This window comes from Borostomias antarcticus (genome assembly GCF_949987555.1).
Source record: "Borostomias antarcticus genome assembly, chromosome: 28".
Classification (NCBI taxonomy): domain Eukaryota; kingdom Metazoa; phylum Chordata; class Actinopteri; order Stomiiformes; family Stomiidae; genus Borostomias; species Borostomias antarcticus.
This window is the reverse complement of record NC_140261.1, coordinates 3,652,797-3,677,795: the sequence shown is the minus strand read 5'-3', so window position 1 is coordinate 3,677,795 and position 24,999 is coordinate 3,652,797. Positions and strand designations below refer to the sequence as shown.

The following is a 24,999-nucleotide window of genomic DNA, read 5'->3' as shown; positions in this document are numbered from 1 at the left end:
CTCCGATTCCCTGTCGATGCCAGTCGTTTGAAGATCTGAGCACCACCTGTCCTGGCAAACCTCCTACCAAACTGCCACAGAGCCCCAAGGAGCCCATTATTCAGAAGTCACTCACCAGCCTGTCACTGTGTCAGGGCTAATTTACTAACCAATCCCAGGTTCCCAATCCCTTTTTCAGCTTGGTAAGCCTCCCAACACCATGGGCTAGGATCCAGGAGCATCCTGGGGCGAGGTAGAGAACGCAAACATAATTAAGAAGAGAGGAACGCTCTCAGGCAAGCTTATCAGTTGCCTGATAAAAGACCTAAGGGTCAAAACGTATATTTTCAATCAAGTGGACCGGGAGAAATCAGTGTGCGTATCTTTCCTCTCTTCTCTCGTATCCAGCACCTGGCCTAATAAAGGTTGGATGTGCGCACAGCTCTTTTGCCTTTTGTCCAAACATAATGAACACACAGTTCTGCACCTTAAAGCATCTCCCTCAGGTCCAGATCACAGAAGTTGTCTTGTGTAAAACAAACAGGGAAAATGAAATTCCACTTCCTGCTGTAGTCACAATCTTTCTCATCAAACGTTCGATCCTTCCCTCCTCCGTCGGTAAAATATCCCCCCTTTCTCTCCCCTACTCCCATTGGAGAGGTGTAAACTCCATCCTTTCCTGTCTCTGCTCTGTTGTGGGATAATAAGGGCCTGGCTGGAGAGCCGGAGAACGACAGCTCCTCTCTTCAAAGGTCTTTGCCAGGTCTGCTCCAGGGTTTATTTGAACGGCCGTCTCCCCAGGGGAACAGGTGCTGCCCTGAGCGGCCCACACAGCTCCACGCTGGGCTGTTCACCTGCAGGCTACATGTCCGTCTGCAGACCCACACTCAGGGTCAGCTCTAGAAGTTGCCCCCCATCCCCCTCGCAGGCTCCAGAGGGGACCAGAAGGCATAACCGTTCTGGAAGTAAATTTAGTTGATAATGGATTTTCCCTGATATTGAAGAGTAAACAATGTCTTCAAATCAACTCCCAGCTACACTATGCCGAAAAATCACTTTGAACATAATATTGAAACCCCCAAACAGACGGCACCTCTGGGCCCCGTAGCATCTGGCGGGGCCCTATACCCGTACCTCGTAGCGCTGCCATGTCACTTGTCACACACAGTCTTTGAATCGGGGCTGTGCTGGCCATCTGTAGGTTCTGGAGAATCACAGAACGGCCGCCGGTGAGAACGGGCGTCGGCTGCCAGGCTAACGTGGTAACCCCGTCGGCAAATCGCTAGCACCGCCCCCCGCCCCGCTCAATAACATGAAAACAGGCAGCTGGGTCAGACTCCGGGGACGTTTTTTCGTCCCAGCACGCCCCTGCTTTGAATACATGCTTGTGGCATTTAACTGCTTACAAAAATGTGTAAGAATGCATATCGTGATTCACCAGTGTGTGGCTACTTGTGCTTGATATCATACAGTACAGTTCTCCAGACTTCACCAGAGCCTCATGTTCCTCTAGGAGGAGGCCTGGGCCTATGGTGCATCCCCAGCTCTCACATCTACATCGCAGCCAAGTAACCTGGCGCAGATTCTAATACTGAAAAGAGCATTACGAGGTTGGGTGAACAGGCCTATTCTGGTCCATTAGCACAGCTACCCCCCCATCCCCAGCCAGCCAGCCATTCATGATCTCGTCTTCCAGGAAGATTAGATCAGGGAAATGAACAGCAAGAGGAGGAGAGAGAAAACAACACACAGCCAGACTGGATAGTTTAATTACTGTACCAGACCAGGATAAACAGGAGAAAACCGCACTCTCATGGATCACACACAGGACAGCTCTGGTGGATCTGCTCTGGCTGAGTTTGGCTACCCTCGCTCTCTCTCTCTCTGACTATGTCTCTCTCTCTCTACGTTTGTGTCTCTCTCTGTCTCTCTCTACCTTTCCATCGCTCTCTCTCTACCTTTCCAGCTCTCTGTGTGTCTCTCTCTCCCTCTCCACCGCCAAACCGTCTTCATCACACTGCCAGATAGGCTGAAGGCTGACTCACACACTGAGCCATCACAGGGCCAGGAGAACTGAGGAGGAGGAGGTGAGGGAGGAGGAGGAGGGAGTGTGTGCGTGTGTGCATGCATGTATGCCGTACATAGAAAGAAGCAGGGCTGGGGGGGGGGGGGGGGGGGGGGGTTGACTGTAAGCTGAGATGCAGAGCAGTGCCCCAGCCTCCTCCATCCCTCCCCTTCTCCTCCTCTCCCCTTCTCCTCCTCTCCCCCGCAGGCTGCAGAGAGGAGGAGAGGCAGATCTTCAGGGGTCCGCCACTTCCGCACTATTAAACTTCAATCCCTCGAAGCGGGAGAAAGCAAACATTTGATCACAGCAGAGGTGATAGATGTGGGCCTGTTGACACCTGGGTACCACCTCAGCGGCATGTGTTCACCACATGTTTGAGTAAAGAACACGGGTATGGTACAGGTCCACCCAGACACACGCCAACACACGCACTCACCCACAATCCTCTGCTGCAGTCTTGTGGAACAAATGTGTGTGTGAGGACTCAGGAGGAGTAATGTATTAGCATTGGTGAGGAGAGCTAATGGAATTGGTAAGAACTGCACTACTAAATACTGATTCAGAAGTAGGCTATGCAAACTCATGCGCGTGTGTGGTTGTGTGTATGTGTGTGTGTGCATATGAGAGTGTGTGAATTGGCTATGTAGATGAGCGTTCTGACTAAAGGCGTTTTTCCATAGAATGGTACCGGATCAACTTGACTCAACTTTTGTGCTTTCCACCAAAATAGTATTCCCCTAAATGTAACTGGTCGTCATAGCAACGCCACATGACATCATATAAAGGGGTTTCCCGTTCAAAGTACTGGCTAGAGGAGTCCCCCTTCCTCCTGCTACTCAAGAGCAATTGCAAATAAATATCACACAAAACTGCTTTCCTAGATCAATCAATCTTGTGTTAACCAAGATATTCGCTGGAAAAAATATTTTTGTTCCATGGACAGTCTAAAGCCTGCAAATTTATACTTTCAATTCAAATCACTTCCTAGTTTGACTGCTTAGAGCAGTCGCGGAAGTCTCCCAAACTAAATAAATACCTCACATATGAACACAAAACTGCTTTTCCTAGATCAATCTTGTATTCACTAAGATACCTGCTGGAAAAAAAATTCCCTTGGACAGAAATACGAGTATGAGGAGTTCTACTTCAGGAGAATTGCCATCTAGAGCTTCACTGAAGCAGACTAGTAGTCAACGAGAGACAATTATCTCTGACCAATCAGTGTTCTCGCTACAGCTTCATTAGAACCTCGACGGAGCAAGTCCAAAAAGTAGAGTAGAGGCGAGTTGGTACTTTTTGTTGCGGGCGAAATGGGCCATGAGAGTCCATTTCGGAAAGGCGTAGGCCCACAGAGGACTGGGCTTAATCCTTTCCTCTTCCTGGGTTAGAGTGAGAATGGTAAAAACCAAAGAAAGACCCTTTGAACGAAGAAAGTAACTCATCTCAGCTACTAGCAGATGACCCCGGATTATACTTTTCACTGTAAACCTATAGGCCCATTACTGTCCAATGATGGCGTAGATCAATTAGCTAACTATCTCTAAAGCACTAAAGACCCTCATGTAGAAGATGCTGTGCTCAGTAAGAACACGAGTAGGCCAATGTCTAATGAGCGCTTTGATCTGCAGATCTGAAGAAAAAATTGATTAAAGAATTTATTAAACTGAATGCCTGTGGTTCAATATTTATAAGAAGAGTTTTAATAAATACTGTCATGAAACTGTAATGAAGACTAAAATCTTGTTACAGTATCTGTGCTGGGTTTGGTTAAAGGAACTGAAACAATACAGCCTTATATAAAAATATTGTTGTTCCAAGTTCAGTTCTGGCTAGTGTATTTAATCCAGTCCTGAGTGCTCTGTTATAAAACAGTGGTGCTGAATGAACAGTATGTAAGAGGATGTTATCATGTGTGATGATGAAAGAGATGGTTTGACCTGGTTTTACAGAGCAGAGTTGTTTTCTATGGAGTTTTCTCTATCTGTTCACTATGAACATTCTCAATCTGTCCAATCAGTTGGCCAGTGGCGCCCCGAGAGTGACATCATCAGTCCCCGACATTGGTTGGTACTGTAATGCCCAAGGAGTTTGAAAAAGTGCCCTTTTCCATCAGCCTGGAGATGTTACCTCTGTTACCACTCTATCATTCTATCTTCCCTCCATCCTCTCTCATCCCTCCATCATCCAGGACACTCCTCCATCATCCCTCCATCCTCTCTCATTCCTTAATCATCCAGGACACTCCAATCATCCCTCCATCCTCTCTCATCCCTTCCTCAGCCAGTACACTCCTCCTCTATCATCCCTCCATCAGCCAGGAATAGTGCTGTCAATCGATTTTAAAAAGTAATCTAACTAATTACATGATCTGTAATTACTTAATGGCAATTAATCGCATATACGTACAAAATTCTGCTGGGAAAAGCCCCCAAAATAAGATATTTCAAATAAAAGACATGACATTATTGTGGCTGACGAGTAAAGCATTGAATATACATTACAAAAGGTGGTTTTATTTGTCAATATGTTATTTTATTAAATAATCATTTTCAATATCTTGTTATGTGTAAAGCTATCAATCAATCTGAGCAACATATTGGCCAATACATCCGTGGATTGTCTAAACTGCTGGGCCTCTTGATGGCGGCTTGTAGCTGCATTGGAGGATGTAATTTGCAACACGTCCATTAAGCCCTTGTTTTATACAATAGCGATTGACCTGCAGTCCATAGCAATTAATTTTGCGACCAAGTTTGTCAGTTAGCCTACTCATTCTGTGCTGCCTGCTCTCTGTAGCCTAAAGGGTCCGCTGGGCAAAATCGATTAATACAATTTTTTAAAAGATTCACTTGTGTTAATGAATGTGCTAATTTGGTAAATTAATTTATCTAATTAGCGTGTTCAATTGACAGCCCTAGCCAGGAAACTTCTCTTTCATCCCTCCATCAGTCAGGACACTCCTCCATCATCCCTCCATCCTCAAGGGGTAAAGTCAAACTGTATCATTAGAATATTGGGGGAGATCCCAGTGGCACTAACCGTTTGCTAGGTGGGCATCTGACCATCTGTGTGATTAATCCCGAATTAGCTGCCCCCTGCTCTGGCATTCTGACTCTGCAGCCTCTTTTCACAAACCTACCGATAATGATGGAGGAGGTTGTGAAGGCGACGTTGGCACGTTCATAAACAAACGCGTTAACGTGAGCCAGGCAGCCACAGTGGCCAGACTAATTGTCCGGGACACAGAGGAGCAGCTTGATCCATTGATTCGGATCCCTTCAAGCACACCGATGGTTCTTCCCAGAGTTATTATCCAGAACGATTCATTAGGCTGGAGGAACGGTGAGGAGAGAGAGGGACCACCCCGGGAGGTGCCTGTTGGTCCTGCTGGGCTGGGACGAGTTTTAGCTGAGCAGAACCCCGGTGCCCCTGGACCGGCTCGGTCTCTCTGAGGCTCTGGGCCAGCGAGCCATCTAACAAGCTGAACACTGCCGAAGAGAAGGAGCAGATTTCACCCAGCATATGGGAGCTCACTGGGAACCAGGCTGCTGGGGCTGCCCTCTGGACACGCAGAAAACAATTCATCCTTGTTTCTCTGTGCCTGGCTGACTACTGTTAGGACCAGTCCCAGGAGCATAGAGGAATGACGGAGACGTAAGAAAGAGAGAGAGAGAGAGGGAACGTAAAAAAGAGAGAGAGAGAGGGGGGGGGCATATGGAAAGAGAAGACTGATTGCATTCTGCTTTTATCATAGAATGGGAGAGAAAAAGGGTCTTTGACAATCAGCCCATCCACGCAGCCTCCTCTCCAGAGCCCTTTCTACAGCCCCAGAAAACTCCTATTTCTCCTGGGAGAGAGGCTGGATGGCATGTCCTGACATCAAGCGAAGAGAAAATAGAGATATAACAGAAAAGGTTGTAAACAAAGCATGCGGGTGGAGAGGGAGAGAGAGAGAGAGAGTGAGAGAGAGAGAGAGAGAGAGTTCACCCCCTCTACCATCTCTGTCTGGTAAAAAAAAAAAAGCAGTGGGTGGACGAGCTGATCCTCTCTCACTGAGCTCCAATAGAGCTGAACTCTGACCTTTTCGGTCAGTCTACAGGGCAACAGGCTTTTAGAGGGAACAACATGAGCAGAGTCCCATCGTCTTCCACCTTCCAACGCCGAGCGCCGATTCATTTTTCCCATTGCCAAGTACATTTTGCTTTGTAAAAAAACTAAGCTTGGTGTGTCAGTAAAAGTATAGTCTATTCTACTCAGGAGTTCTGAGCTTGAGGTGTTAAGTAACTCTTTTGGTGCTTCTTAGTACTGTGTAGAATGCATCGATCCACTATGGTGCTGTAACACTATATGGACAGAAGAGGTCCGAGTGTCATAGATTTTTATTTTATTTTTTTAATTTCTGGACATCGAGGGGTCTTTATTTGGCCTTGCGTGACACACACACACACACAAACACATGAGTGAGGGCGACCCTGCACACAACACACACACATACACACACGTCTTCGGTGGCTGCCAGTGGAAATTGTTACCTGCATTTCTCCCATCCGGGCTGTCATCCTCCATGGGCTGCCAGGAGCAGTGGGCAGCCATCGCTCATGGTGTCCGGGGAACAAGTCCCAAGTGCTCAGTCCAAGTCCTGTTCAGGGACCGGACTGAAAAGCAAATGTTCTAATGCATGTTTTTCATATTTCTACTCTTTTGGGAGGAAACCCTTGCAAACATGGTGAGAACATAAAACTACACACAGAAAGGCCCGGAGACCTTTTATCCGTGAGGCATCAGTACTAGGTATTCGCCCCCGTGCCCCACAACCGATTTTTAGGGTTCAGTGTCTTGCTCAAGGACTTCGGCATAATTCTGGGAGCTGGGATCGAACTTGCGATCCCCAGACAGCCGCTCTACCTCCTCAGTAAATTTGCATACCTGTTTTCAATGTTTGTTTTGAAAACATTGTTGCGGGGTCGTTTTTATATGAACTATTTTAACCACTGATATTTTAATTCACTATTTATTTGTGAATAAATGCTTACCTTTTAGACCAAACAACATAATGATGGGCCTACATGCCGGCTCTATAGATAAATCGAAACTAGAAAAGCCGACTACACATTCAACAACTGTACATGCTGACGACATGCATCATGGGGGGGGTGGGGGGGGTGACACGTTCACTGTGTGTGCGCTTGTTTTCTCCCAGCAAGCACTCCCTCCCCAGCTCACATGTCCTGTCAGTGTCAAGAACAAGTCCTTGTTGTTCAGGTGTTCATGAAGCACCATTTTTGCTCCCAGTCAGTTTCATTCTCCTCTGAGCCAAAACCCACTCATTACTCTCCAAACAGATCTAGTTACAGATTCTTCATGACATCAATGTCACCGTGCCCCGCAGACACGAGACATACTGGATATCGAACGTCACACCTAAACTGTCTAAGACCTCTGCGTTGCTTTAGCTCGGGTACGACCATGTTCGGTTGGTTGGCACACGGGCTTCTTCACAGCTCAGTGACGAAAGCAAGTGGATGAGATTAACACGAGCCCAGAGAGACGCAGACAAACGGACGCAGGAGGGAGGCGTTTCCTGGGAGGCGTGGGATCGATGTGGGGGCGGAGATCAGCCGCAGGAGCAGGGCTGTGAATGAATGCAGATGAGATCTCAAGCAGAGCCCGCTAGCGGTGGCGTGTAAAGTGAAGATCTGTACTCTGACAGGAAGTGCAGGGGTCTGTGAATTTACCTGGATTCCCATTATGATTTCAAAGGCTTTGGCGTTTTTTGTTGTTGTTGATTTTTTTTTTAAAGGGTGTTGCATAACTGCATCAGTGGAAAGACTGCCCTGTTCTACAGTACATAATCTGAGACGCAATATGATGAAACTGACTAGAGTCCAGCAGTTTTGTAGTTCTATGACTGATGACGGCACACAGAGAGCCGTGCACCACATTATGACTGCGATGTGTTAAACTGCAAGGGGTCACATAGCCTCCACTAGTCAGACTACTTGAGGACATCCACTGGATGGAATGAGTGTGGTATTTTCCACGCAATCCAAAATAGACAGTTATTTAAGGGGCCAAACGAAAACTCTCTCTTCCTCCTCTCCTTAAACTTGTGTCGTATGATACCTCATTAACACTGACCTGTCACTTCTCAAGGAGACTTCAAAAAAAATCACCTGAAGAAATTTGGGTCTCTGGAATGTGGTGGATGCCGAAAAATAAGCCCAGTTAGTAAACAGCAGGCGTCTGGTTCCAGCAAAGCTTGAACAGTAAACAGGCAAGCACAAGCTGTCCTTTGAGCTCCTTTATGTTCCGATCAAACACTGAGGCCTTCATAACAGCTCTAAGTGATGTTGGATTTTGACTTTCATGGTTTATGAGTGAGTATTCAGAAGGGGTCTGTGAGAAGTGTACTTGTTTACACCAAATGGGGAGAAACTCCTAAATGAGATTCACCTTAGAAACTGGAAATGGAACTTCACTTCTCCTAATAAAAACAAAATGAAAATAAAAAGAAAGAAAGTGGAAATAGAAAAGTACCATCATTGTGCAGCCAGTAACTGAAAAAGAAAATTTGAATGAGCAAAAGCAAAAGCTCATAATCAAAAGTACCGTAAGCCACGAGAAACCCCAGTACAGATGGCCTATCAAGGCTACAATTATTTACCCGAGGAGGATAAAAGCAGAATAAAAGCTCTCTTGCAGTTGGGGAAGATGTTGTTCTTCATTCAATGCCAGTGTGACCCTGTAGACAACTCAGCATCCAGAGAGCTTCCGCTACTCTATTAATAATGCACTTCTGGTTATGCAGCGTTCATCTTCCAGTCTCATTTAGTTTTTTTTATTATATGAGGCTGCTCTTTTCTCCAGAGAGTAAGGACAAGCTCTCATGCTGAAAGTGTAAGACCTTCCATCCCTATTATAGACTGATGGCTGCTTTCCAGACAGGCAATCTCAGAGGACGATGCCTCGGGTCCCTTGGCCAAACCCTCCGAACCGCAACTCCAGCTTCCTCCTCGCCCTCTCCGTGGGGAAATGTTCAACCTATCAATGTCAGGAGGGAAGTAGTAGAGGGAGGTGGGCCAGGGGTTCAGCTTCCTCTACATTCATAGGATATCTCCATTAACAATGATTTATCATACAATAATATTCACAAACTATAATGTGATCCTTATACTAGAATGCTTAAAGTGAATGATATAAGTCTATATTTTAGCAAAATGTAAATCAGTGGCCAATGAATCATCCAATGACAAAAGTAAGAGTATGCTCCCCCCTGTTGTCAGAGCCAAGCCAGTGGTGTAATACATTGGATTCATCTTCAGAGGCAGGAGTGGACACATGCACACTCAAAGATGTAGTGTCCTCCACCCTCTCTGGTCATCCATCATCGCCTGCGCTGTGCTACTTTCAATTGTTTTTCATGGCAGTGTGGGGAAGGGGGGGGGCGGGGGGGGGGGGGATGCCTGAGCAACAACAAAAACTTGGGTGCTCTTTATCGCCGAAGAGGTCACTGTGCAATATCCTCACACACCTCCCAGCCACAGATCTGGGACAAGGTGCAGGATACTGGGACCCTTACTGTGTGTAAACTAGCACACAGCGGTGAACAAAGACTTTGACTGTGTGTATATACCAGGCCAGATCCATCTTTGTCTGGTTGAGCCGTTCACATCCTCTACTCAGGGGGTTAAATTATCAGGGCGAGAATGGAGATACAGAGATGTTCAATCTGAGGGAGCAGCCGGAGCTCCCTGGTGAGTCTAATTTGCCTGCGTCCGTTCTCGTTCTCTCTCTCTCTCTCTCTCTCTCTCTCTCTCTCTCTCCCTCTCTCTCCCTCTCTCCCTCTCTCTCCCTCTCTCTCCCTCTCTCTCCCTCTCTCTCTCTCTCTCTCTCTCTCTCTCTCTCTCTCTCTCTCTCTCCCCCCCCCCCCCCCGTGGAGGGACTGTCAGTGGGGTTTTACACAGCAACTCCGCGTGACTGTTTTTACACTCTGAGCTGGAAATAAGGCTGCTTCTTCCTCCAACCCTCCCATGGCTCCGCCAGGTTCTGAGCTCCGATCACCAGGCTTCTCGCAAGGCTCCGGGTCTTCAAAGTGCGTCTGTACACAGACCTGGCCTCATTCAGGCGGTTTGGACCTCCCAGAGCCCTGATCGTGAGATGGCTCCAGGCTGCCGTGCTTCTTCCAACGCTTCACACCAGACCGCTGGCTCAGGTGACTGCTGCTGCTGCTCTCAGGGCTCTCGACACACACACTCTTTAACTGAAGCAATCAGTCCGAAACACAGTTATCTCCTGAATCAGTTGGATGGAATAGGCCGGGCCGGGCCATGCAGCTCAACAATCAGGCCGACCCACGTGGGTTTTCAACAGCTCCACACACACCAGAGATTAAGGAAGTGAGGTGAGGCTTTCAGAGACTCTCGAATAAAATCTGCAACATCGGCTCAACAGATGGGTTTGGGGTGAGCCAATATCATCACAATGAGATACGCTCTGGCGCCTCTTAGATAGGAAATAACCAAATAAATGATCTCTGAAACACACACACTTTATTGCATTGGAGTGCTTTGAAATTGCGATGCAGGTGTAGGCCTAGATCAGTGTGAAAGTTCAAAGAGATTGTCACAATAGCCGAATGGCATTGTGGCTCTTTGACCAGTCAGAGGCTGATCCAATCCATTATGCACATAATCTGAAAACATCTCCTTTGTCTGCTCCTAAAACATAATTATCTGCCTTTATTTTCAATCCCGCTGGGTGCTGAAACAGAGAATGAGGAGAAATATTTAACTTCTCTTTTATGACATTGTTAAAATGGCCTGCTCCTACAGGAAACACGGCGCTGCATAAAACCAGCCCTGAGACTGCTTACCCAGCAGGACACAAAGCAGCAAGTCTCTCATTATCAGAGACAGCAGGGTTGGTTACAGTATCAATTATCAGTTGCATTACTCCCCAGCGCTGGATACCACCATTCTCAATTAGCCAATCCCCAGAGAGCTGGAGAAATGTTTGCATCTGCAGGCCAGCCCACCATGAGGAGAACAGTTTGGGAAAACAAGAAACTCATTTTCAGCACCGAGGCACAATTATTCCAAAAGCTGTACAATATAAAATACATTTCAAGGTAATTTCACAGATAAAATCGCATACAATATCAAGCTTGTTTCAATGCATTAGCATTCAAATGGGCATTTGACCGGGTTTGTCAATGGAAACAATCCAGCCTGTTTTATTGCCATGTGTCTATAATGTAAAGTATGCCTACTCTGTAGAATAGGCCTATCTGATGTTGTAATACAAATTCATCTCACTTATATAACCATGGCAACCAAAATACTTCTGAGCTGACTTCCTCCATTAAAGGACAAAATATAGTATGCAGAAGAAGCGCCACCATAAACTTTATGGTGAACTACTTGCAGTGGGGCAGGATAATTAATCGTACTACTCCCTCTGCCCCACTGCCAGCAAAAGTGGCATCAGCTGCACACTGCCTCTGAATCACAGCAGCAAGACATCCCACAAGTGCTAGCATCAATTGGTTAGCCTCGCACACTGGTGTCGATGTGACAGCAACGGGTCATTTCAATGTATATCAACACATACTTTACATCTAAATAGTAGGCTATGTATCCCTTATTATGTTAAAATCGACATATCTTTGAAATTAAAGTATTCTAAATAGAATTCTAACGCTTCTCAATTCTATACTGTGCTGCTCCACTCTGTGCTGCATCACTCTAGCTACTGCTGGGTTGGGTGACTCAATCCGAGAAAACATATTACAAATATTCTCTATGTAAGCACAACTAGCGATTCATAAAGACAGATTGATGAAAACAACCGTTTCGCGGCAGAAAATAGATTTTTTAGAAGCTGCATTCTCAGTGCCCCGTCCGCCGCCATTACATGGATATACTTGGCTCGCGCTGGATTTTAAATTTCTTCTACAGGCCTCCGAATTACACCAAAGTTATCTTGGTGAGTCTAACGTCTTATAATATGCCGTAAATAAGGTCCAGGTTGTCAAAAACGAACATTCTCCTTTAATTCCCTTGTCCATCCCTATGAGTGTACGTGCATGCATTTAGTTTGGTGGTTGCGCTGGGAGCGTTTTGGGGGGCCAACAAAAAAAATCTTGCTTAGGGCCACCAGAATCCTAGGGCCGGCCCTGATGACAACCATAGACAATGTTGACGACACGGAGCAAAGTGAAACAATATAATCATAGTTTGCTACTTTGTTACTCTAAACCAACTACTACCAATCGTCCTCCTCTCAAGTAGGCTAATACAGGTGTCACATTGTCCCAACGCACATGCAGTCTGACAGCGCTCGACAACAGCTTAACAACGACGTTAGTCCCACCCTTGGCACTGATTGACTAATAGGGTTTGGGAAAATGTAGTCCCAGACACAACCATCTTGTTTCTACACAGGTGTATTTGTCTGATTGGCTCTACTGCATAGAATCCTCTGCAATCAGACAAATAGATACACCTGTGTAGACACAAGATGGCCGGTCTGGGATTACATTTTCCCAAACCCTATTGTTGGAACCCGGGGTGGAACAATGCGGTGCGCCTTTCGTGGGGAAATAAACAGAAAATCTCTATCCGTGGATTACACTTCAGCATGGATAGGGGCATGTAACCATAGCAACTTGATTATTGGGTGTTGTGGATGTTTCAGTACCCAGAAGGAGCTAATGCCTAATGAATGATCCATAAACAGGTTACTCTACGTATGCATCACCCTCTCAGCAGTGTGTGTACACATCCACTGTGTTCACATATGCGGTACACTGCCAGAAGTAGGCTATATCCACGGATAGATTTTCTGTGTCTGACTCGTTTATTTCCCCACAGCGGGAGCTACATGAGGCCTACTGCCAGATTGTTCAAAAGCCTACATCTTCCTTAGAAAAGATCACGTCATAATCAACAATACGCGCCTTTGAATTCGGTATTCCCTGTAATGTATTCTGCTTGCCATTATCTTGGGGTCGTGGTGAATTTCAATTTCTCGAGCTCTCTGTATTTCTCTACAGCACTCTTGCCTGAAGCCCATAAGCAGAAGCCCCCTTATTGATCAGGCTATGAAGGTAGAGAATGAAAGTAAATGGCTCGTCACACGATGGACCTCTTCTCTATCGCTGTCCACTCTGTATCCGAGTGAGCACTCAAGCTTCCACTCAAGAGAGGCGCTGATCGTTGTGCCCCTGGCCATGATGGTCAGGAAAACATTTCTGAATAGAGAAGAGGAGACCCTTATCGATCAACATGAAGAGAGTCAACAGAGATGCAGACCTCAAATGTGGCCAATGCAGTTAAATGCTAACCTCACATTTGAGGCAGAGTATGTCAGTGTGATATATGCACACCTATGTATTTCAAAGCCAATTCTTCATCTCCTCTGCAGGGAGAACTATGGCACATATGCTATTATTAGATTAGAAATGAAAGAGCAGACTAACATGAGGATAGGTTTGAGAGTTTCATATTCTCCTGATTAGCGGTAGCTGTTGGAGCTATTTATGTATTTATTTTTTTATTTCACCTTTATTTAACCAGGAAGGGGGGTCTCATTGAGATTAAAAATCTATTTTACAAGAGGGTCCTGGACAAGATAGGCAGCAGCACAGTGACATGGTTTGATAACATAAAAACAACAATTTACAAAATTAGTATCACACACTGTAATAAAGAACTAAATGGGCTTGAGAACACATTTCTTTGAGAGCCCCCCCCCAAAAAAAACGCCCACCAAAAGGCACATCACTATACGCAATGATAACCTTCTATTTCAATAAAACTTTGTAGGCTACTTACTGTACAGGAAAAACTCACTTTATTTCAAGTAATCACGATCATCCCGAAATACTGAGTGTTAAGTTATTTCATAAAAGTTAGACTGACATTAAAAAATTCAGTTCCCCAGTTGATGGGACGTCGTCAGCACATTGTTACGCGCCTGCGCTGAGAATAGTATACTATATATACTCATATTATAGCTTTTTTATTTGCATACAGAGAGGATTGCGAAACATAATAAGCTACGGTTGCGTCTTATCAAATCGACTCTGGCACGACTCTGAAACAGCTGGGAGCTCAATGAACCCTGATCAAATTCACACTGTCCAATGACAATAATAAGCTTACCTGTTGTCATCATGCATTAACACGTAAATAACACATGGATCCTAACAGAGCGCACTAAACTGCTCCAATATTGCAGATAACGGATTCGGGACGCAGAAAGGTTCCCCCGTATGAGAGCTGGCAGGACACGACCGCTCGAAATAGACTAAATTAAATGAAATCCTACCTGTATACTGCAAGAGAAACATTGTCCACGGGGTGTGAGACTGCCGAGATGTCCTCGCTGACAGTGGGACAGATTGTTCTCAGTAAATCCCTGAATTGAATGGATGAGGGAAGGTTTGTCAGTGCGCACCGCTCGCAGTGATCTGCGGTGTGTGAGGGGGAGGTGGGTGGAGGGTCCGAGTTGACTGTGGCACGCTTACGCACTGGTTTTGCTACAGGCTTCGTTAGTCTGCATGTTGGTTTACAAGTGAACAAATTAGGATATAGGCTACTGTTAAGAAATGCATGGGCATCATTATTTGCTCGTGAAGGTGTCTTTTACAGATGTTGTAGTCATGTCGGTTTTTGTGAGGCGAGATGGTCTCTAACCCACTCCAAAGGACCGGTAGGCTATTTGGTTTTTGTTTAAGAGTAGGCTAGTCGCAGAAATTAACTTCTAGAGAATACTTGACTTTAAATACAATTTAGGACAAGAAAAACAGAGTACATCTTGTTTTTCTTGTCAAAAATTATATTTCAATTTGTATTTTTGTGCGTGGCTGGCCAGCCACGCAGCTAGAATAGCAAATGCCCAGTAGTCGTCTGTGCCTTGTGCAGTTGTTAACCTGCAGTTCGATGTTGCTACCACAAGAGCATGTACCGTTTTCGGCCACAGGAGGGCAGCAACAGGCTTAGATAGACTGTTCCTTGTTCAGTTTCAGCAATTCAATGAGTTAGGCTATTTCGTTTATTTGTGTAAGTATTTCTGTTGGTTATACATTATATTTCTTTATTATTTCAGAGACCACACACTCACTGTCTGTTTATGTAAGTGAAGAGAATTGAAAGGTCAAATAATATGTGCATAAAGGGTTTATAGAGGGGTCCACAGCCCTCAACCCAATATGACGCGAAGCGGCGGAGTCTTGCCACCACGCCACTGTCCACGCCACAGACCCCACAAATCAGCTCCTGAGAGGGCTAGAGAAACACGGTCTTCACCGGTGGGGGCAGGTGGGTAGCCCAGAGAGGGGTCCACAGCCCCCGACCCAATATGACGCGAGGGGGCGGAGTCTTGCCACCATGCCACTGTCCACGCCACGGACCCCACAAATCAGCCCCTGAGAGGGCTATAGAAACACAGTATTCACTGGTGGGGGCAGGTGGGTGGCCCGGAGAGAGGTACACTGTCCACGACCAGCTCTGACCCAAGGGGACGGAGTCTCACCATCACGCCATTATCCACACCACGGATCCCACAACTCAGACCCTGAGTGGGCTAGAGACACACTTGCCTTCACCGGTGGGGGCAGGTGGGTAGCCCGGAGAGCGCTCCACTACCCCCAACCCAATATGATGTGAGGGGGCGGAGTCTTGCCATCACACCACTATCCATGCCATGAACTCCACAACTCGGCCCCTGAGCGGGCTAGAGAGACACGGTTTTCACCAGTGGGTGTATGGAGATTGCCCGGAAGTAACTGCACTATACCCAAACTGCTCTGACACGAGGGGGCGGAGTCTCGCCACCACGCCACGGAACCCACGGCAAATGGGCCTAGGATATAGACAATTAACTACCGGTGGAATGGTGGTGGAGCATCCATCGGGGACCCGCTGTAGGTTTGTAATTTTCTTGGCTTATAAAGCATCTGAATCAACCTTGATTGGACTAATGCAAGCAAGGTCACAGCATGTCATTCAAGAAAACAGTGCCAACTGCGGAAAGCTATACAAAGTGAAAGATATAATTTCCTAAACCACCGGTTTCTATCTGTGACCCTCAAATTTCACGTTCTTGGTTTGACACCGAACTGAAGCCTTGCTAAATAATGCATGCACTTGCTGCAGCCAAGCACTCTCGACAAGTGTCTAATGATGAGGTGATTTAATCTCTGTCCCTATTTGACACAAGGATTCAAGAGTCATGGAGTTTCAATGTGTATTTTTCTCAGTAATACGATGTTGTAGTAGGCAGAATGACTGGACCTACTATAACATGTTCAAATCACATGGTCACAGGTTTCAGGTACCACTGTTGCCCCCACTTTCAAAAATACTATAAAACTGTTATGGAACTTTATAAAAATGCCAGACATGAAGTTATCTGCTCATCACACTAGGCTACATAATCAATATTCAAAGAACATGTTGTAGAAATCATCATCAGGCATAGATGAAATAGATGAATATATAGAAAAAAATCTAAAGGTCCCACTATGGGCCTTCTTGGATGGTGCCACTCTCATGAATGTATGAGTGTGTGAGAGGGGGCTGAGGAATGTTTCGTGGCAGTAGGCAGCTGGGCTGTTTATCTATACCCTCGTTAACACTACAACAACAACATCAATTCATGGAACATGAATATTTTTTGATGAAAAATTAACTAAGCATTCTAGCCTCTATACCCCTCTGTTTCAGTCCTATTCTGGACGCGCCGTTTCCGTGTCGGTAGTTTTAATGCAAATGAGCTGCTGCTCCCCACCCCTTCTCGATAAGTTCAAACAATGCAAATGCAGCGGGACATTTCTGAAAAGCTAGTTAAGATGGTTTTGTTATTTTTATTCCCCAGACGCAGGGCTTCTGACGTTAGCAGCCCAGGCAGATCTGAATGGCTTGTTGAGTCACGTATTGTCTTTGACTGCTCACAAAAAATGACTTCTCTTATTTCAAAGTTTGTGTGTTATTAGGCCCATCAGAGACCCGGGTGGGGGGTGCTTGTGACTAATTGAAAAAATCTCACTCCAAACTTATGGACTTATTAACGAGTGACATCTAATGGTCCAGGACTCCACGGAGCCTCAAACAGGAGCCCCAAATCACGAGGTTTGCTACTTGGGTTTTATGACTGGTCACAGTGAGCAGGTGAGCTCCGAACAAGAGCTTCTGTGTGCTTGCTTTAGTAACGGTGTCCTGCTGAAATTAATAACACAGGTCAGTGTTTCACAGGAGGATTGGAGTGTAGCTGTGGCGGGGGGAGAGGTCAAGGTCCGGAGGGGGGTCTCTCTCTCTCTAGCTCGTCCTCGGATGAGCCCTCCGTCGGTGCTTCCAGTCATCGCATTCGGCTTTTCGCATTTGGCTAGCTCGCCGGTACTTTCCACTTCTGCGTCTTTACTGAGTACACATCCACATACAGTATGTCAGTGTGGGGCGCCCTTGTGACTGATGCCCGTCTGTTGGCTCCCACAGCACCAGTTTGCTGGCAGGCAGCTCCTGGTGTCTCTGGCAGTGGCCTGCCAGTCTCATTCCTCCAGCATTCACAGCCATATAGGAGAACGGACTCTACCGTTGCATGGAAGAAACTTGAGTTGTATTTGTCGGGGGAGGTTGGAGTTCCACACACACTGGCCATGCTGTTCAGGGCCATCCGCGCAAGCGCCTTCCTCACTTTAAGGTCTTGACCCATGAGTCAGGTATTTGAAGTCATTGACTTCCCTCAAGAGCACTGCCTCCTGTTGTTGTTAGAGGTCGATGGTCAGGGAGGATGCTGTAGGTGATTTTCTTGGCATTTAGTCAAAGGCTAACCTTGGCACACACTGCCTCCACTCTCCACAGGAGCTCCTGTGCTTGCTCTATGCGGTCAGAGCGCAGGCTGAGTTCATCTGCGTAGTCTAGGACAGCGTTTACTGGAGCCAATGTAGCGCTACATTCATTGTAAGATATGTCGTAAACTCTCCCTCTAGGTGGCGCATCGTTTCCCAGAGCCTTCTTAGGCTGAGGTAGACCTCGGCTAAGGAGGCTCTGGGAAACAGCGCGTCCGAAGGTACATCGTAAATCGAGCTTACGATGTACCTTCTGAAGTAGGGTTGCAAAATTCGGGGAATATTCAAAGTTGGAAACTTTCCATGGCAATTAATGGGAATTAAAGGACAATGCTCGTTTTTGACAACCTGGACCTTATTAACGACATATTATAAGACGTTTGACTCACCGAGATCACTTTGGTGTAGTTCGGAGGCATGTAGAAGAAATTTAAAATCCAGTGCGAGCCAGTATATCCATGTAATGGCGGTGGTCGGGGCACCGAGAATGCAGTTTCTAAAAATCTATTTTCTGCCGCGAAACGTTTGTTTTCATCAATCTGTCTTTATGAATCGCTAGTTGTGCTTACAAAGAGCGTATGCCTGTTGTGGTTTTTCACATGCCTCTGTAATATGATCTTTAGAAACGTCTTTAGACACGAAATAGCTTCCTCACTTGCTCCAGCACGCATGCGCACAGTGTGCTGGAGCAAGTGGGGAAGCTATTTCGTTTCAAAAGAGGTTTCTAAATACTATTGATAAAGGTTATCGTTTCCCTGAGTGGTGCCCCAAAGGAGTTGACTTAATGCCTTAAATCCATTTTCCTTTATATTTGTGATAACCACGGTATAATCATAAATTATAGTCATAGCTCTAACCCTAGAACATGCTAGTGCTCAGTCCATGTCTTGGTCAGGGACCAGACTGAAGAGCATCTGTTCATTTGCGTGTTTTTCGTACTGGGTTCTTGGGAGGAAACCCAAAAATGGGGAGAACATGCAAGTGTAGTAGACAGGTCATAGAAGTGTTAGATTTTGTTGATTTGAGTCAGTTTAGTTACTGTATTGCAAAACTAATCAGCTAGCCAGACCAGAGATAGGAGTTGGAGATGTGCGCGTGTCTATCTACTGTACTGTGTACGTAGCAAGTGGGGCTAGCCAGGATGTCAGTAGTAGAGTGAGAGGGCACAGGTTGAAATGACAGGGTGCGCTGCAAAGCACATAACGTTAGCAGTATCAAGATTGTATTTTTTCAGATTTTGCGAAGAGGAAGGTTTCATTATTAAACTGTGGTAGGAGATCCGTAAACTGTCTATGTCTAGAAAACACTGTGCTATATGTCAGCGTACACTTACCAGAAGAGGCTGATCAGGAATAAATATTTTCCAGACTGGAATTCTCATCATTTCTGTAACCCCAACAAAAATGAATAAAAATGTCCACTTAATCAATTCATATCTCCCTAGTGGACAACTTGCATTCATCCTAATTTAAAAACAATGATGTTCCATGGCCTGCGGTCCAGGAGTACATTCAAATCAAACACTAATTTGCCTTTATGCTTTGATAAATGATAGCAGCCTTCACTGGTCTACATGGCTAACACTGTAGATTAGCATTTGAACAGTCTTCTAGACGAATTAGCCGGGTTGCTCGAAAGTGGGGAGTAATAAATCAAAGTAATTTCGGCTGAAACATTTCCACTTGCTTCCAAATTGAAGGGGGGGAATTTGCCATGGCAAAAACATCATAAGGAGCCAATTCTTCAAACAGAGACATGTTTGTAATTAGAGAACCAATTCAGCCAGCTCTTTCCAGCTCTAGGCTATCAATGGATAGGACACAGGGTCTCTAACAGATCTCTAAGCCTAACTCCTGATTCCTTAGCGTAAGGCAGATTGATGTACACGTACAGTACACCCCTTGGACATGACGCTAGTATATCGCAGGGAATTACCCCCAATCCAAACCTTGATGCTGAGTACCAAGAATGGAGGCATTGGGTACCATATTTTATAGTTTTTGATATGACTCCGCCAGAGATCGAACCCCCAACTTCCCAATCTAAGGGCGGACACTAACCACAAGGCCACTGAACTGGAAGCTCTGATTGCCCGTCTGTATGTGGACCTATCTCACTGTGAGGTAGAGAGGCTTTAAATCTCAGTTGGCCTTATGCTTCTCCTCAGATCTTTTACTGTCCTGTACATCCCATCTCTTGCCCTAACCCATCACTGTAGCCTTGTGTTCTATTGTCTGTTCTGCATTCATCACAGAATGTAAGATGGCTCAAACACACAGATATCTAGTGCAGTAAATAGGGTGTAGAATGCAAAGCTCATTTTCCAATGAAACAAGTGTCAGATGGCTGCTCACCAAAGACATCAGAGAGGAAGATCTGATGATATTTAAAGGTTCTGCTCACACAAAGCATGCCAGTTTAAAGGGCTGGAGTGTTTTTTTTGGTCATCCATTTTGAAATCAATGAAACGGTCCCATTAAAGCTCAGAGAGGATGGGACAAATGTCAGATCTGAAGGGTTCATGGCGTTTCATTAACTCCATTGACCTCTGTGGATGGGAAAGACTGCATGAGCATGATCCTGACCTTGGTGGAACGGCAAAACTTCTTCCGCTACCCTTTCTTTGCCCTGATTCTCTCCATTCTAATCTGATTGACTCCATATTCCACACTGCCCTCCACACCCTCCACCTCTGACTGATGGCTAGTAGATTAACATCTGGACAGGAAAGACTGAGGTCACTCAGGGCCACACCTCATTAACTGAGCCTCAATGTTGCCCCAGTGGGCAGACTGGCCTGTTCCTGGTGGGAGATGAGCCTGCATGCTCTGGAAGAATGAGGGACTATAACAAAGCAACTGTGCTGTTTTTTTTCATCACACTACTCTCAGCTCATAATTGCTCTACCACCGTTTAGGTCATACAATGGATGTGGGTGGGCACCTTGAAAAATCATTCAAAAACATGTTAAACTCTCGATTTCAAAGACAAGATGCTCACCGAGGGGGTAATTGGTGTCCGTTGGTGTTCTGACATCAAATTCGCAGCAAAGTATGAATCCTGTAGGGTTTTATTGATCATTTTATGAAATCCATTGACTTGTATTGAAGCGACCGTTGTAGATGTGTAGATCAATCCGCAGAGGGGATTCAGGAAGCGGAACTACTTACGGTAGCTATTGTTATTGTTTATGTTGCTATGCTACCTAGTTTGCGGAAGTTTACACATGTATGTGCTGCGACTAAATAGTTCTGCTAAATATAAAAAATAAGCCTTTCCAGATAAACTAGAATCTTACTTTATGGCGAATTATATGTCAGAACTCCAACTAACACCTAGGTGAGTTTCTTGTCTTTGGAATTGAGAGTTTAACATGTCAAAAGTCAAAAGCATAAGCCTTTTCAAAAAAGTAACTACATAGTTACTCAGCAGTTGTGTGATGTTTTCATAGCATCAAAATAATACATCACAATTTGCCATGGCATATTGGCTCATTAGACTGAGCCTTTGTGTGTGTGTTTGTGTGTGTGCAATTTCCGATCAAATCCCCAGATGCCCAAGGTGTCAATGCTGTGCAGCAGTGCAAGGCCAAGAACTTCAGTGCAACTGCCAGGGAAGCTGTCGTGCTTAGGTTCAGTGGATTCCTCCATGATACACTGAGCCATCTCAGCAGTGCATCCGAAACTCTGCAGAAGACTGCCATCTCCATCGCCGACGCTCACAGTTGTCTGAGCTCCACACATGCTGCCCTCCACCCCAAACTCTCAACAATTAAGAGGGTGTGGAACTGAGCTCCACACCAACGCCTTCCATCTCTTAATTAGGTCTGTGTCGAGAATATGCGTCGAAATGAGGCTCCGATTCAAGAGGGAGACATGACGTCTTTACAATGTCAGAAACATAGAAGAAATGAGAAAGAGATAAAGACTATTGAGGGGAGAAAGAGGAAGATGGATGCTCTATAGAACAAGGGATTGCCAGCCTAGGAGGGACAGGGAGAGAGAAAGACAGTGTGAGAGAGCAAGAGCAGTACACAAGGCCAGGAAGCACAGACTGAACATTCATTATCACCTGACCAGCCTGCACACCGCTCTCGGTGAGAGGAAAGGCCCAGACACATCGACCCGACATCAACGAACCAGCGCCGACGAGGACAACTGCTGTGCCGCCTTGCGTCGCCTCCCGTTGCTTGTTTCAGGGCCAGCAAGTTTTACTTGAACACACCAAGTGGACGACAGCCATCTGCCGATGAGCATGTAGGTTTCTGCGCTTAACTCTACACCACCAGGTGGTAGTAGTCTGTATCATCAAGAGGAAGACCGTCGGATGTATAAAACTTAAAGAACACTGCGTTTGTTTAGCTACAAATACAGCACTCTCGCTCAGCATAGACGGTAATCTCTGAGAATGTCTACTAAACTGTGTAAATTGAAGGTCTGATAAATTGAAATTAGCACCGTCGTTATCAGCCCTGGCTCCTTGTGTTGTAGAACATATGAAGAGGTGTAGGTGAAGGAGAAACCACATAAAATGCATGAAAACATGCATGGATCGCTCGGCTCTTTCCTGATCAGCTCAACGAGTTGAAGGAACTAGTCAGCCCACTCATTCAGAGGCAAAACCACAAACTACCACGTCCGTAAATGAACGTCTGATTACTGCACTTGGCACCCGGTAAGCTAAAGGTTTAGTTAAATTAACGTTACAGCATTTTCAGTTTGGGTATTGTATTTTTATGGTCTTATAAGCGCAATGATTTTGAATTAAGTGCTTCAACTTCTGCAATTTGCAAACTTGTTCCTGGAACCTGTGCAGTAATCTACCAGGTTTTAAAAGTGAAATACATGAAGGTATGTAATATATACCTGTTTTAGATACTTTGATGTTTATAGTGCAGTCTGTAGGCATTTGAACAACAATGGACGACTACAAGTCCATTCCAATGCAGGCTATGGTGATGGGCAGTCTTTAAAATCAGACGCTGATGGGCCATATTTATGCTAAAATAGCACTCCCTGGCATATTGTGGATGACAATTGGAGACAATTAGTTGTAATCACACCAGGTGGCATAGGAATTATCATTATCATTATATTATCATTTTGCCATTCACCTTGAACCTGAGAGAGAAATAATGCTACACACACATTACGTCAATCTTCCTCTCTGGACTGTTGACCCTCAAACAAAGCAGCACATTTGTCATCATATTTGCATATATACCTATAGCAAGGGGAAATGTACCTTCCCTGTCATGGGTAGGTGAGTAGTCATTGTGAGCAGGTGTGCGTGTCACCGCTCTCCATGTCTAAACGCTGTCTGATCAGACCTGCACGCTTAAATGAGCTGAACGCTGTTCGGAACAGAAGCCTTGACAGGCAGAAACAAATACAGAGAGCATAGCGGATTTCCTGCCTGCATGAAATCAAACCAAATGAAACATGGAAAAGACAGCAACAACAAAAGGGTAGATGAAAGCCCCTGAGACGGTGTTGCATCAGTGTGTGAAAGAGAGAGTGGAGGGCAGCTCCAGGGGGTTGGGCAGAGGAGAGGAAGCTCTTCTGGACGGAGGGAAACACACCCTCTAGGGGACAAGGACAGTCTTATCAGGTGTGTAGTAGAACGTTGCTAGTAAATCAACTTTGTGCTATGAAATCTGCAGACCAGTCGCCCTCTACGTGAAATCTGGACCGTCTACTCGTGAGAGAACCTCTTCAGGGGGTGTGGTAGCACCCCTGTGGACACACAGACACACACACACACACACAGACAAAAGACACACATACAGACACACAGAGAGGTCTTACCTGTGGCTCGGCCTGATCTGTAGTCCTTGAACATTGTGTTTTTCCGCTCCTCCAGTCAGTAAATTCTCTAAAGAAACATAAAAGAACAGTGGCTCGATCACTCTCTGTTCATTCTCTTTAGAAATGCGAAGAGAGCCCCGATGCAATTCTTGGAACCCAGCTCATCAATTCAATCTGGGCTGCCAACTCTCACGCTTCTGAAGTGACACACGCTTTCACTTTGAGCCTCAGGCTATCATGCTGCCCAAACAATTCTCATGCCAAAACACTGCGACAGTAACAGAGATGAACAGGTGAAAGTATTATGGTCAAAGTCTTTCTGGTATAGTAATGGTTAAACCAAGCGAATGACATTGACTTTCGTATCGAAATTCGTATCGAAATGAGGCCATGCCCAATCTACACGTCCGCCTGACAAAAATTAAAAACATCAGCCTACAACTGCTTGTGCTAGCTAGCTCACGTTATCTGTACTGGATACAGAAAATGCACGACCACAGAACTCGTCTTATATAGCCTGTGCCAGTTTTTTTGTTTTGGATTTTTGCCATCTTGTTATAAGGGGCCGCTAGCCTGGCATCGCCAGACGCTATTTGCTATTCGCAAATGCAGAGAGAAAGAGAATGTGAGCTCACGTCATCAGGATGGAGTTGCCAGGCTAGGGGGCCGCAGCCAGAGGCTACGGTTATTTGGGGGTCCTTGGCATGGAAAAGTTTGGGAACCCCTGTTCTATGCCACTAGGTAAGCTACTATGTATGTTTTCAAGAAAGACTCATCAACTCTGTTATTCCAGATGAGCTTATTGAGATATTTTAAGAAGGCGAAAGAGAGAAGGGACCAGCATTAGAAAATATTGTAGTTGAGGAAGACAACGTGATTGGTGAGAAAAGTCTGTTCTCTGAGGTATTAAATACTCCCAGAACCTGCTATTGAAAATAATTTATTTATATTTGGATAGATAATTAGTTGCAGTTTTATCGAGGTTTTATTTGCAGAATTCAATAATCTAATGGATAAATTAACTTTAGATTTTTTATTCCAATTCTAACTAATGTTGTTGCAATTGTCTTTGCCCAGAATCAGATACAATCACCTTCTTCCTTTTGAGGACCCAAGAGACAGGATTTCAGAAGAGTTTCTGGAGTACCAGATGCTGGAGGAAACAAACATAAACTATACAGACAAAAGTATTGGGCCACCAACACATTACACCTACAGGAACTTTTATGACATCCCATTCCAATGTCATAGGCATTAATATGGAGTTGGTCCCCCCTTTGCAGCTATAACAGCTTCCA

General features: G+C 45.5%; 1 protein-coding gene across 1 annotated transcript in view; it reads right to left on the bottom strand.

Moving 5' to 3' along the window:
* LOC311326489 (ecto-NOX disulfide-thiol exchanger 2-like) overlaps positions 1 to 24,999 on the bottom strand; it is a 137,795-nt gene that overhangs the window by 90,255 nt on the left and 22,541 nt on the right. The window contains exon 2 of the mRNA XM_084459386.1: positions 23,702 to 23,768. Coding sequence (XP_084315512.1) covers positions 23,702 to 23,735 — 34 coding nt within the window. The 5' untranslated portion in view covers positions 23,736 to 23,768. The remainder of the gene's footprint in view (positions 1 to 23,701; positions 23,769 to 24,999) is intronic.